Below are 13,829 nucleotides of genomic sequence, written 5' to 3' on the forward strand. Positions count from 1 at the left end.
GGACAAATTTCAAGAAGAGAAAAAATTAGTTTAAGGAATGGGAACTTGACAAAAAAGACACCTGATGTACACCATCCTATTGTCTTCAGGAAGGTTTTATCAATCTACATTCCTAACAGCATATGTGAGAGTTCATCTTTTGAATCCTCACCAAGAATATTATTTTTCTAAATATTTGCCACTCTGACTTATGAAATTGGTATCCTGATATAAATTGTGTGTCCATGATTATTGGCAAGTTGAATATTTTCATGGGATTATTGGTTTTTCTATTTCCTCTTTGTGAATTATGTATTTCCATTCTTTTATTGCTATTAAGATATTGGAGTGCTCCAAAACAACTGGGGTAGGCTCCCTGGCCCTATTCTCTTGCAATATACCCCAGTCATGTATGAATCACCATCTTTTCTTGTTTTTTCTTCTTTTGTTGTTTTCAAACTTGCTTCTGCCTCTGCCTGGAGGGTTCTTCTTTTATAACCTTAACAACTTTGAAAATCCTTTCCTATTTCAAATCAAAAGCTGCCTTTTTTAGTGAATTCTTCCTTGGCAGTTCCTGGGTAGACTAACATCCTCCTTCTTTGAACATCCTGCCATTATATTATCATATTGTGCATGTATCTGTAAGCTCCCTAAAACACAAGGGCTATATATTTTCATCTCAAAGTCCACACATCTTCACAAATAGTAAATTTCAAAGACACTTATTGAAGGAATAAATGGTTAAGAGAGTGCATCACAAACAACACTGTTCATCTATTCTGATGGCATTTATTGAATACCTACTATCTACCTTTTGAAATTTAAACCTAATTTTTTAATAATTAACTTCTTTGAAATGGCAGACAACTGTTTTCTAGTCATTCTTCTCATTGGCTCTTCTAAATATAATTAATGATCACTTGTGATCTAATATTAAAATGGCACTATAACTGAACTTAGAAACTCTCCAATCTGTTCCCATCCTGCAGTCTCTGTGTAAATTCTTTAAAGAAGCTCGCTATAGAAGGCTATACATCTGCTTAATAGATTTCTTTTGACCTTCGCTTTTCAGCTAATTGAGTTGGCCTGTCTCTGCTTAATAAACATATCCCAGACCCAGCACCCACTCACGGCCCCATAGGGAAAGCAGAATGTGCTCCCTTCACCCATATGCTTCATAATTCCCCTGAGCATGGAATCAACCCCTGAAGAATTTGGTAATGGCCTATTAGAAGCATCTCTTCCTTCAGGACTTCCCTGATGGTTCAGTGGCTAAGACTCTGCGCTCCTCATGCAGGGGACCCAGGTTCGATCCCTGGTCAGGGAACTAGATCCCACAAGCCACAACTAAAGACCCCACACGCCACCACTGAGACCTGGCATGGCCAAGCCAATAAATCGTACTTAAAATAAAAGCAACTCTTCCCTCAAAGCAAAAGGCAAAGGTCAGAAGAGTCTCTCCTGATACAGGTCTTTCTGAACTTCCCATCAGTTCTTCGAAGCCCCTCACCCACATATTTGAAAGCAGTTATAGTATTGCGAGTAAGTCATGATTTACAGAAAGAAACAAATTTCTTTGCAAAAGCTCCTTGCTCATTCAGCCTGGGCTAGAAGATTAATATCTATGGAAAGTGAAAATTCCTAAGAGTCTGCCTCCAAACTCCAGAGGGGAAATGGGAGCAAATCCACAAAGCACACGTGCTTTGTCATTCAGCCCTGTCTGACTCTTCTGTGACCCCATGGATGGTAACCCACCAGGTTCCTCTATCCACGGGATTCTCCAGGCAAGAATACAGGGGTGGGTTGCCATTTCCTCCTCCAGGGGATCTTCTCAGGGATGGAACCCACATCTCTTATGTCTCCTGCATTGGCCAGTGGGTTCTTTACTGTTAGTGCCACCTGGGAAGCCCAGATCCATGAAAAGGTATGGGCAGAACAGGTTTCAGCACATAAAGATGGGAATGGAGTGTCTGTAGAGAACCCTCACAGAGCCAAGGGGGCATGTAGGACCGTCCCAGGTACACACGCCCAGCAAGTTTTATTCTGTTTTGCTTTGGAGCCTCTTTCTATACAAGCAGCTGGACGCACCCAAAATCAGCACGTTACCAATATTCCATCTGCCCCATCTCATGTCATGCTGAGACAAAATACCACACCACAGGAGAGCTCTCCTTGCCAGATCATCTTCCCTGAATCAAGGACTGGCCATGGCGTCCCTGGACAACCCCATATGCATGTATTTTAGAGCTCCTCCTCCTCAAGGTATCCAATTCACCTCACTCAAGTATCAGGGTGTCTAGGAGGGAGAAACAGACTAGGAGCCCTGTGGATGCACAGCCAACCCAAGCCCATCTCAGGCCCAGAGGAGGATTTGACACATTTCTAGGTAGGCTCTCCAAAGTCCTGAGCCTCCTAAGGATCCAGGCCCACAAGAGGAGGGCTTTCTGGCTCAGCTCTAAGGATAAAGGCATGATGAGGACATTTCCACAAAATAGGAAGTCAGTCCATTTCACAAGCCCAGCACTGGGGTCAGGAAATTCTCCCACACTGTACTTCTATGGTTCCCATAATTTGAAGACAGAGTTCACCTTCTGCTATTTTCAAACCCTCCTATCTAGAATCAAGATAGACACTTACAATGTTCTCAAATAAATATTAAAAGTCCTAGTTCGGGGCAGGTTTGATTTGTATTACACAGTAGCAGATCTTAGAGAAGCAGACAGGGTCTTGACATCAGGATGGAAGGCTGAGTTTGACCTCTTTGGGTTTTAGCCACCTCATCTTAAAACAAAGGAATTGGACCAGCAGGTCCTTAAGGAACTTTCAACTTTAGATCCTATGACTTGAATGTCTACAACTGGCCCTAATCAGGGAGAGATCACTGGCTTCCCAAAAAGATGAGAGGGATTTCAACCAACAAACCTAGTCACCAAGGTTTTAATACATGTAGGAAACTATTCATTCCATGATCAGCTACAGGCTTGGAGTCAGGTGGCAAAGGCACTAATCACTCTGTCAGTAAGTTGAGCCTGTGTGGCCCATTCCCAATAGAAGCACTTGTAGGGCTGGGTTGGAATTTTTTTGTTCCTGTTCCAGGGTATTTGAGTCCAAGTGATCTGGAGCACACATTTTCTGAAACCAGCCATGTGAGCCTGAACCCTGGAAACCACAGAGTCTTAATTATATTAAACTGAGAACAGCAAAAGCCACAAAGCCATTCATGGGAGAGTAAGGGGGGAAAGAACACCGAGGGAGAAATTCAGTAGCTATTTTGAAAAACAGGAAAATTTGCTTGTCTGTCTCAGTGACAAAGTAGCTGAGTCACTGAATCGCTCATGATCTCAGGCAACCCATGAGCTTTGGTTGAGTCTCCACTCATCTGTCAGCTACTCTGAAAAGTGGAATGGTAGGATACTTGGACAAATTCCAGAAGGTCTGGGTCTGCAAAAAAAAAAAAAAAAATGTAGGAATTTTGCAAGGAGGGAAAGGAGGAGAGGGACATTTTTTAGAGCTCGTAAATTGAAGATGAAATCATCGTAAAGAACTGCCCGTGAAGCAATGCCTAGTAATCCTGCACTCAGGCAAAGCTCAGATGCCAGAGATGCTGTGAGATCAGGCCTTTGAAGGGAGAAGATCACCTAAAACTATTCTAAGCACAGACAACAAGAGGCTAAGCTGAAGAATTTGCTTATGAGGCTTGATAAAGACCCAACACATTCATCTTCTCCTCTTGTCAAAGTGTTGGAGCCCAGGTGAAGCATACGGCCTCTGAACACTGTGGCCCCATAGAATTCTAGGCCCCTAGGAACTCCTGCAGAGAAGGCAATGGCACCCCACTCCAGTACTCTTGCCTGGAAAATCCCATGGACAGAGGGGCCTGGTAGGCTGCAGTCCATGGGGTCGCTAGGAGTGGACACGACTGAGTGACTTCACTTTCACTTTTCACTTTCATGCATTGGAGAAGGAAATGGCAGCCCACTCCAGTGCTCTTGCCTGGAGAATCCCAGGGACAGGGGAGCCTGGTGGGCTGCCGTCTATGGGGTCGCATGGAGTCGGACATGACTGAAGCGACTTAGCAGCAGCAGCAGGAACTCCTGAGCCTGAAGAGCATCAATTATAACATGAGAACCCTGCAGAAAGCCTGAGAGGACATGGATGTGATGGGAATATTGAAAACATCCTCCGTGAGGGTTAGACCAGCAGGGTCCTGAACAATACATTTCCTGACCTCCTGACTTCTTGGGAAAGCTCCAGAGAAATTTCAAGTGAATGATTTTGGCCTTTTCATTTTTTTTTTTTTTTTTGGCCACAAGGCATGTGGGATCTTAATTCCTCGACCAGGGATGAACCTGCAATCCTTGCATGGCAAGGCAAAGTCTTAACCACTGGACTGCCAGGGAAGTCTCATACACTGAGGTTTTTAAGGCAAGAGAGGTCAACAGAGTTTGAAGCCCTGAAAGATAAACTGATGCTAACAGCAGAAATTGCCGTTGTTTTTACAGAACCATAGGTCCACCCTAGAAATGAGGGCACAAAGGTACAGGAGGAGTTGCGACATGGACCAAACACAGGTTCTTCTAAGGTCATAAGGTGAGCCAGACCAGCAGTCCATCTTTGCTGCAATAAATTTTCCTACTTAGCAAATTTGGAAAGCTCAAAGAGAGCTCTGGTGCAGATAAACAAACTTGTTCACAGGAGAACCGGCTAGTGAGAGCGAGCTCACCCTGGCCTTGTGTCATTCCTGCCCCCCCCACCACCATTCTATAAAAAGCTCCCCCATAAATTCTAAAGCCCCATAAATTCCAGCTGAATGGATTATCAAACCAAATACTGGAAGCCTAGCTCTGTCTCAAATAGGAAGCGAAGTCTAAATGTGAATGCTGCCTGTCACGTCCCCTCAAACTCAGATCTTTCTCTTCTGCCAACCTCGGGCAATCCTCTAGACAAATCTAAGGAAGAGATAAAAGATGCCATGTGCGCCTTCCCTCCAGTGAGACTCTCTTCTCTCTCAAGCTGACAGTTGCTGCCTTTCATTCTCTTCGCGTGATTCCTCTCCCTCCAGGCACCTCAGTCTCTCACACAGGAGGCTTCAGGGAGATCTACCCCATCATTTCCCAGACATGTTTAGACATGACAGAACCTCACATGTGAAGTTCTTGGTAACAAGGAATAAGATAATAAATAGGAAATACCTACAATAGCACCCGGGCTTTCCCAGGTGGCCCAGTGATAAAGGATCCGCCTGCCAATGCAAGAGACGCAGGTTTGATCCTTGGGTCGGGAAGATCCCCTGAAGGAGGAAATGGCAACCTGCTCCAGTATTCTTGCATGAAAATTCCATAGAAAGAGGAGCCTAGTGGTCTATCCAGTCCAGGGGGTCACAAAGAGTCAGACACAACTGAATACACACACACGAAATAGCACCCACTCAGTAAATGTTGGCTTTTATTAATCATCAGATAGGTTATTCAAAATATATATACATTTTTTTTACTTGATGAAGTTCTTTTGAATTAGGAGTCTACCATGGTCTGGGCACTTGGGTTGGGCCAATGGAGAACAGCAAAATAAATATAATTTGACTTCTACCTTCAGAAGGTTGAGAATTTCGAGGAGAGAGAAGACACACAAACATGTGTGTGCATGCTCAGTCATTCCAGTTGTGTCTAACTCTTTGCGTCCCTACAGACTATAGCCCACCAGGCTCCTCTGACCCTGGGATTTCCCAGGCAAGAATGCTGGAGTGGGTTGCCATTTCCTTCTCCAGGAGAACTTCCCCACCCAGGGATCGAACCCACCTCTCCTGCCTCTCCTGCACGACAGGTGGATTCTTCACCACTGAGGCACCGGAAAAGCCAACATGGGAGTCAAATCTGATATGTGTTAAAGGAAAATGTGAACAAAGCGCTGGAGGAGGGAAAATTCCTTCCCGTGAGGTGCCTGAAAAGTGGGGGGAGTTTCTCCCATTCAATAAGACCGTGATGCCCTTCCAGAGGGAAGGAAACACCTGAGGAAAAGATCCAGAGCAGGACAGGGAATCCACGTGTAGGGGTATCTGACTAGAGAGATGAGAGGGGGACTGAAAGGTAAGGAAGGAGATGGAGATCAGGATATATTGGCTTTTTTTAATTTATATATATATTTCTTAACACACACATGCACATATATATGGGCTTCTCAGGTGGTTCAGCAGTAAAGAATCCACCTGCCAATGCAGGAGATGCAGGTTCAAACCCCGGATCAGGAAGAACCCCTGGAGAAAGAAACGGCAACCCACTCCAGTATTCTTGCCTGGAGAATCCCAAGGACAGAGGAGTCTGGCGAGCTACAGTCCATGGGCTCACAAAGAGTCAGGCACAATTTAGCAACTGAACACACACACAGGTACTGGCCACACTGCATGGCTTGTGCAATCTTAGTTCCCTGACCCCCTGCATCGGAAGCATGCAGTCTTAACCACTGGACCACCAGAGAAATCTCCCAGGACACATTCTTAATTGCTTTGAAGTTGGGGAAGGCCAACTGGAGGGCTAGAGGAGCCATCTAGGTCTGATTAAAAATGGCTCAGAGTAAAGCGACGGTCAGGAGGAAACAGGGTCAAGCTGACCAAATCTATGGCCCTCAGACCCTGGCAGCATGGAGGGTATTTGGGAAGTGAGGGAGGCCTGGAGCAGCCTCCTCCTCTGGGAGGGAGGGTTGGCGAGAGGCCACAGGGGGTGAGTGACATTGCTCGGCATGCCCCTGCTCTCTAGAAGGTGTGCAGCTTGTGCCCTGTCGTAAATCTCCCCCTGAGTACTATCTGGAGACAGGGTTTTATTGGAGGACAGCTGCATAACTAATTTTAGGTTTGCACTGGAGAAATAGGGCAGGTTTAATCTCCAGGGCAGGGAGGAGTCACAGAAACAACGCTGAGCATCTGTTCTCGCTGAGGCATCTGAGAATAACTCTCCCGGAGCTTGCCAGCACTTGCAAGATGACCCTCAGTAGAGCTATTCAGACCCCCTGACAGGTTACTGCATCCCTGGAAGACCCTTTCAAACCCCCGGGTTCTAGCATCCCAGTGGACTTGAGTAGAATCCACTGGGATATGCCTTAGTTACTATTTGGGACACAGAGTTCATGGGAGAAGGTGAGTGATGGCAGAAACCTCCCATCTGCATGTTTGCCTCTAGCTTTGCTGACTGATCTGAAGCAGGCAGCCACGTATCCAATTGCATTTATATTCCTAACGAGGAACAACATTAAAGCCCAGCAAAGCTTCTGAGATTTTTGGCACCTTCCTTCTTAATGCCCACAACAAACCTAGGAGGTAGGACTTGATATTCACACTTTGAGAAATGTGAGAGTTAAGAAAGGATGAAGGACTTGCCGAGGAATCAGGTAGAAGGAAGGCTATAAGGCAGATCTTCTGATTTTAGCACCTTTCTTCTTATTGTGCTGCTGGAGGCTGGGGGTAAGGCAGAAAACGAGGCAGCCTTGAGAAAGAATTCAAAAGCAGAGGGAACAGACCTTTATTTAGCCTTTGAGAGGAAATAGTCACTCAACGGAAGAGAAAGGCTCCCCTATCATTAAGCAAATTGGTCCATGAGTTTAGAGGGTCACTGAAATTTAAACAAACGTTAAATGCTTACCTATGGTGGTTGTAAAACGTTGTCTTACCTATGGTGGTTTTAGAAATCACATGCTGGAAACAGGCTGTGTAAGATACGATGATGGTGGTTTAAGAGCAAAGGCTCCTGTATCAGACAAGGTTTAAATTCCAGCTCTTTCACTTAAATCCCAGCATGTTACTTAATTTCTTTCAGCTTCCTTTTTTTTCCCCCCTGTTAAAATTGGGGACAGTAATAGCACCTGCCTCTAAGAGGAAAGGATCAAGTGAGATAATGCATGCTAAGAGCTTAGCACGGGGCAGAGCACATAATAAACGCCATGGCAATGACAGCTCTATTGAAATGGCTGGTGGAAAAGCCTCTCCTCTATGGAGGTTTGGTTTTAATTTGGCGTTTGGATCAAGAAGGGGAATCATTTTGTCTAACTTTTACAGAACAGGCCAGAAATGCAGGAATAGGCCAAGGTCCCTGAAAAGTCTGTGTCATTGGAAACATCCACCACTGTTAATCCCTGGGGTTACTTTCCCATTTTTCTACACACCTTGATTGGATCTGTGCTTGAATTCTACTCCTTCTGCAAGAGAGGAAGATCAGTAGAGAGGGCAACAAGCATAGTCTCTGAGAAGGGGGCTTCGGGGCTTTGCTGTTTACTCCCCACCCCCCAGTTTGATGTAAAACTATCAGGATCCCATGCAGGAAGGGCCAGGGGCCTAGGGAAGCCAGGGAGGACTTGCCTAGAGAAGCTCTCTAAACAACATGGTACCCAAGTGAGCACTGAGGGGTACTGGTATGTGGGTGGGCCCAGGAGACACTGCTAGACTTTCACATGATACAGGATAAGTACCAAATATCCCTGAGCTGTCAAAGAGATGCATGGAGACAACAGCAGTTTAGAAGAGTCCTGGAGGGGCCTACCCTGGTTGTCCAGTGGTTAAACTTTCACCTCCAAGCGCAGGGGTGGAAGTTCGATCCCTGGTCGGGGAACCAAGATCCCACATGTCACGCAGTCAAAAAATCAAAACAAAACAGAAGCAATATTGCAAAAATTTCAATAAGGACTTTAAAAATTGTCCACATCAAAATAAAAAACTAAAGCAATCTTTAAAAGGAAAGGGAAAAAAAAAAGAGTTCTGGTGAATAAGGCAAAAAGATACAGTTCATGGATTATTGACCAAAGGCCACATTAAGACTGCATATGTCAGCAGCAAAGGCCTACAAACCATGATAAAAACCGAAATATCCAAATCAAATATAGTCAAATTGAATAATGAAGTTTAAGAGGGAAATAAAATGTATTCAATAATTACAGAGAAATCAAGAAAGTTAATAATTTGTCACTGAGCTTGTGACTCTAAAATTTTGTACTTAACTAAATGAGGATCCTTTGATAGAATTTAGTTGAATTTCATTTTGCAATACATTTGCACTTCAGAGATTTTTCAAATGAGGTACATGCCACACAGACTCTCAAAAAAGAGATGGTCTCCAAACAAAAATGGATCCCTAGCCAAATCAGTTTTAGAAAAGGGTATATACTACCTGGAAGTTTCCCTGGTGACTCAGTGGTAAAGAATCTGCCTGCCAATACAGGAGACTCGGGTTTGATCCCTGGGTTGGGAAGACCCCCTGGAGAAGGAAATGCACTCCACTCCAGTATTCTTGCCTGGGAAGTCCCATGGACAAGACCCTGGTGGGCTGCAACCCATGGGGTTGCAAAGAGTCAGACATGACTGAGCAACTAAAGAACAATGAATACACTACATACCCATCTTGAATACTCTGAATATGTGTTGGCTTTACAAAAGCTCTGAGAAGTCTTAGAGTAAGGAAATGTACCTAACTTTGTTTAACCCAATACTTCTCAATATATCTGATGAGTAATTTTTTTTTGACTGAGATATGATGCTTTTCACTCTAGGAATTGCTGGTGAAGAGAGGTGCAGGTGAGAATGGATGATAATGGCATTAGTGTGGTGACCCAAGAGAAAAATAATCAGGTAGAAGATGAGGTGAAGATTGATGCTGGGACGCAGAAAATATCATGGCTGGGCATGGAAATGCTCCTTTGCCAAATGACCCCATCTATCTTGGAAATTGGCTGAATTTTTTCTAATATTCTTTCAAGGTCCTTGCTGAGTCACTCCCATAAATGATGGATCTTAATGTTTCTGAATATCTCTAAAGCCGGCGTGTCTGACCATCTCCCTTTTTTTCAGTTTGTGATTCACTCCACTCCAGCAGGCAGGACCAGGGAGAACAGGCAGTTTCACTTCCCAATCATAAAAGCACATCTCAAAGCTAGCACGCAACCAGAATTTCATATCCGAGATTTAACTGGCCATCTCTTCAGAGACCCTGAGAACATTTCATTTCCCTGTCTTTTCTGGACTGTCTTTAAAGGGCTGTACTCATCATGGTAGAGTTGCTGTGATTAAAAGAGATACCTGAAAGCTTCAGGTTAAAAAAAAAAAGGACTTTTGAGTCAGACAGATCAGGCTGAATTCAAATCCCAATTCTGCCTTTTCCTGGCATTGTGATCTTGGGGACTCTCTCCACATTTGAGTTTCCTCATTCGAGAATGAGGATGGTGTCATACCCATTATATCACAACTATTCAGGTTTGTTGTGACAATCAGAGGAAGGGGCGCACAGGTGGAGATGGATAGGAGTTGACACAGGGGAAGGTCACTGTACCATGTCTAAGGCGGACATTTCATAGCCACGTCAACCAGTCCCCATTAGAATATCTTTGCCATCCCCATCTCTGTAGGTACACAAAGGGGGGAAAAAGGACCAAAAAGTGCTCAGTACCTGATCACTCGGGTGTGCTTCTGGGTGTAAGGGGTGATGACCTTGAGAAGCAGTTCCATCGCTCCGTTAATCCCCAGCATGGCTCCTGTGGTGACTGAGAAAAACAACAGCGCGCTAGTTACTGACCCGTCTGGACCAAGCATTATTTTCAGCATCACAGACTGAGCCCAAAAGAAAGATGAGGTCCGTTACCTTTCCTACTAAAGGCAACTTAAAAGTAGAGAAAGTCTATGGTCTTTCATCCCTGGCTTGGAAGTTAAAGACACCTGAAAAGCATACATTATCTTCCCATACTATCTTTTTCTCAAAGGGGGCCCAAGCCATGAAATTATGTTTTTCATTTTCCGGTGGCCCATTGCCTTACACCACTGTATTCAGGGAGCGGGCGGTATAGTCACTTTACAATGTTGAGTTGGTTTCTACTATACAGCAAAGTGAATCAGCCACGTGTATACATATATCCCCTCTTCCTTGGGTTTCCTTCCCCTTCAGGTTACCACAGAGTATTGAGTAGAGTTCCCTATGCTGTACTGTCAGTTTTCATTAGATATCTGTCCTATACATAGCAGTGTATATGTGCCCATCCAAATCTCCCAATACATCCCTCCCCCTCTTCTCCCTTGGTATCCAGACTGAAGTAAGTCAGAATGAGCAAAAACAAATATTGTGTATTAGTGCATATATGTGGAATCCATTGTATTTTTAACCGGAATAGTCAAGGTAATTGCCGAGCAGAAGATTTCTCTGTAAGTAGATTTTTGGCTTTCTGGCAACTTCATATCAAGCTGTTTCACCCACTACCAACTTCCCATATGATACATACATGCATGCACACATATATGCATGCACACACAGACAAAATGACATTCACATACATGTGCGTGCACGCGCGCACACACACACACACACAGGCAGCATCTAAGAAACACTTCCTTGGATACATTTTGCTGTTTGGAGAGTTTACAATGAAGAAAAGTCGTAAGTGGATGGGTTAAGGGTCAGTACAACTTGGATTCACTTCTTTAAAACTTTAAGGAACAACTTAATAAAAAAGATAGCACCCTTTCTGTTCCATGCCAATTCCAAGTTCTCCTAAAACTTTGCATTTGGATCTCCCAACACTGAGGCTATGGCTTGACTATGCTTCTATCCATTAGTTGGTCCTGCTCAGAGGTAATTATCAGAAATCTTTGCTTTTTTGTCCAAGTGGATGGTTAGAGAAACATAGTGAGAACTCTGAATAACAGAAAGAGACTCAAAGGAGTATGTGGCCAACCTGGTGGCTTCAGGTAAGTATTTTGGATACAAAAATGCCACTCTCATCTTCAATGATGCTCCAGCCTCTCCACAATATCTCCAGCACCTCATTCCACTCAGTTCACTTTAGGAAGAGCTCTGGTCACATCAAAAAATAAGAGGAATCTACAGGATACAAAATGGAATCCGTTTGGCTGGGGGCAAAATGTTCAGTTAGGAGAAGGAAAGAAGGTTATCTTCCAAGGTGTGACTCTTTTTTTTTTTCCTTTACTGCATTGTTGTAGTGAAACAGAGCAGGATCCTATGGTCCTTGTCCACCCCCCTCCCCCCACTTCTGTCTATGGAAAAATTTTAACCAAAGAAAAAGTTTAATCAGAAAAGTGAGAAAATGCAGACGCAAAGTAGAACTATCAAAGGAAACCAAATAATAGTAGTTCAGTCAATAAGCAAAGTCAAGGACTTTTCGTTCCTTCTTAAGAGCTGATGATAATATAGTGAGCCATATCCTGTAAGCTGTCTTGTAGATACTGAAACTCCCACCAGGTGGAAGAAGTTAAGTACATGATGACCAGACTGTAGCCATGACATAAGCTTCCACAATTCCCATAGTTGGCCTCAAAAAAGTGGAAACAAACCGAACCTGGAACTAAAGATTAACTGTACTTAAAACAATCAAGATGACACTGGTGGGACCACTGATGACCAGTTTCAGGATGGCTGTGAGAGCCACCTGTGGTGTTTCTGTATGTAGGCCCCTCCCTCAGCCTATAAAAGCCCTTCACCCCTGATTGTCAGGGTGGGAGGTGTGGAGGAGGGCATGGAGTCCATCGTAGGACCGGCATCTACCCGCCCCCTCTGGTTGCCAGCATCCAAAATAAAGCAAGCTTTCCTTTCTGCCAACCTGGTCTCTTTAATGGCTTTGAGTGGCAAGCAGCTGTGCCCCATTTTCATAACATACTAAAACAGAGACCTCGTGCCTTGTGCTTTGGGCCAGCTTTGTTCCAGGAAATATGAATGGTAGCAAGGGGGTCATGGAGAAGCAAAGAGAGAGAATCAAGGGAGGCTTATCCTGGCTTGCTCCAAGCCTCAGGAAAGGAGAAAAAATGGAAAACTGGAGTCTCTAATATAGTTCATCCCAGTACAGTCCACCAGAGAGAGACTGAGGCTGATGTCTTAGTTACCACGAGAAGTGCATATTCCTGGAACATCCACTATGCGTCCATTCCTCCTGAGGCTAGTACAGGCGGTCACTGCCTGGATCAAAATTCAAGAATTTGGCATCCAAGTTCTGTCCATCAATCTTCCCTCCCAAGGCTACTCAGTCTGTACTTCTAAATTGGGAAAACATGCTGGAGTAAACTCCTGGCAAATAATTCAGCAAAACTCTAGCATTAAGTACAGTTAGGGAGGAAATAGTTTTAAGAGCATGAATTCTAGCATGGAAGGCTTTCAACTTGGAATTGAGAGAGAATAACAATAAAAAATCCTCACTAAGTTCTTCCATGCTGGATGACTGCCCAAGGTTAGACCTCTGGCAGGTCTATAAACATCCCCATTGGCCATGTGAAAGCTGCTGAAGGGTTCGCTGGCTGTCACAGAGCCATTCTGGGTCCAGCCAACTTCTTTTGCAGATAGGAGCTGTTTAGAAAACTTGCTGGAACATTTGATAGTGGCTAACAATTCACCAAAGAGACAGAAATCCATGGGCTTCATGAACTCTGCTTGCCTCTCATCAGTAAACTTGATGTGTAGAGACTGATCATATGTTTTTAAAAATATCTTATGAAATAGTTTGTATAGTAAATGTTGTCTTGGAATAGGAGACAAATGGCCACTTCTTCATATCCATAGGCAAATCTCAGCATTTTTCAGAGCTCCCTGCTAAAGGAATTCTTCAAGATCTCTATAATCAATGTATATAATGAGAGTAGGTTATTCAGTTTAACTATTCTTTACAACAGTGGTCCCCAACCTTTTCAGCACCAGGTACCAATTTTGTGGAAGATAATTTCTCAACAGACTGGAATTGGGGGTGGTTTGGGGATGATTTGAGTGCATTACATTTATTGTGCACTTTATTTCTATTATTATTACACCAGTTCCACCTCAGATCATCAGGCATTAGATCCCAGAGATTGGGAACCCCTGCTACAAAACCAAAATAAGATATCT

General features: G+C 44.0%; 1 protein-coding gene and 1 non-coding gene across 4 annotated transcripts in view; one reads left to right on the top strand and one right to left on the bottom strand.

The window, feature by feature from the left end:
* AGBL1 (AGBL carboxypeptidase 1) overlaps nucleotides 1-13,829 on the bottom strand; it is a 900,518-nt gene that overhangs the window by 808,772 nt on the left and 77,917 nt on the right. For all 3 annotated transcript variants that reach the window (XM_043434375.1, XM_043434374.1, XM_043434376.1), the window contains one exon: nucleotides 10,401-10,494. In XM_043434375.1, coding sequence (XP_043290310.1) covers nucleotides 10,401-10,494 — 94 coding nt within the window. The remainder of the gene's footprint in view (nucleotides 1-10,400; nucleotides 10,495-13,829) is intronic.
* On the top strand, nucleotides 1,234-1,306 carry TRNAR-CCU. The gene has a single exon. It is a non-coding gene; the product is annotated as a tRNA-Arg (tRNA).

This window comes from Cervus canadensis, chromosome 17, assembly GCF_019320065.1.
Source record: "Cervus canadensis isolate Bull #8, Minnesota chromosome 17, ASM1932006v1, whole genome shotgun sequence".
NCBI lineage: Eukaryota > Metazoa > Chordata > Mammalia > Artiodactyla > Cervidae > Cervus > Cervus canadensis.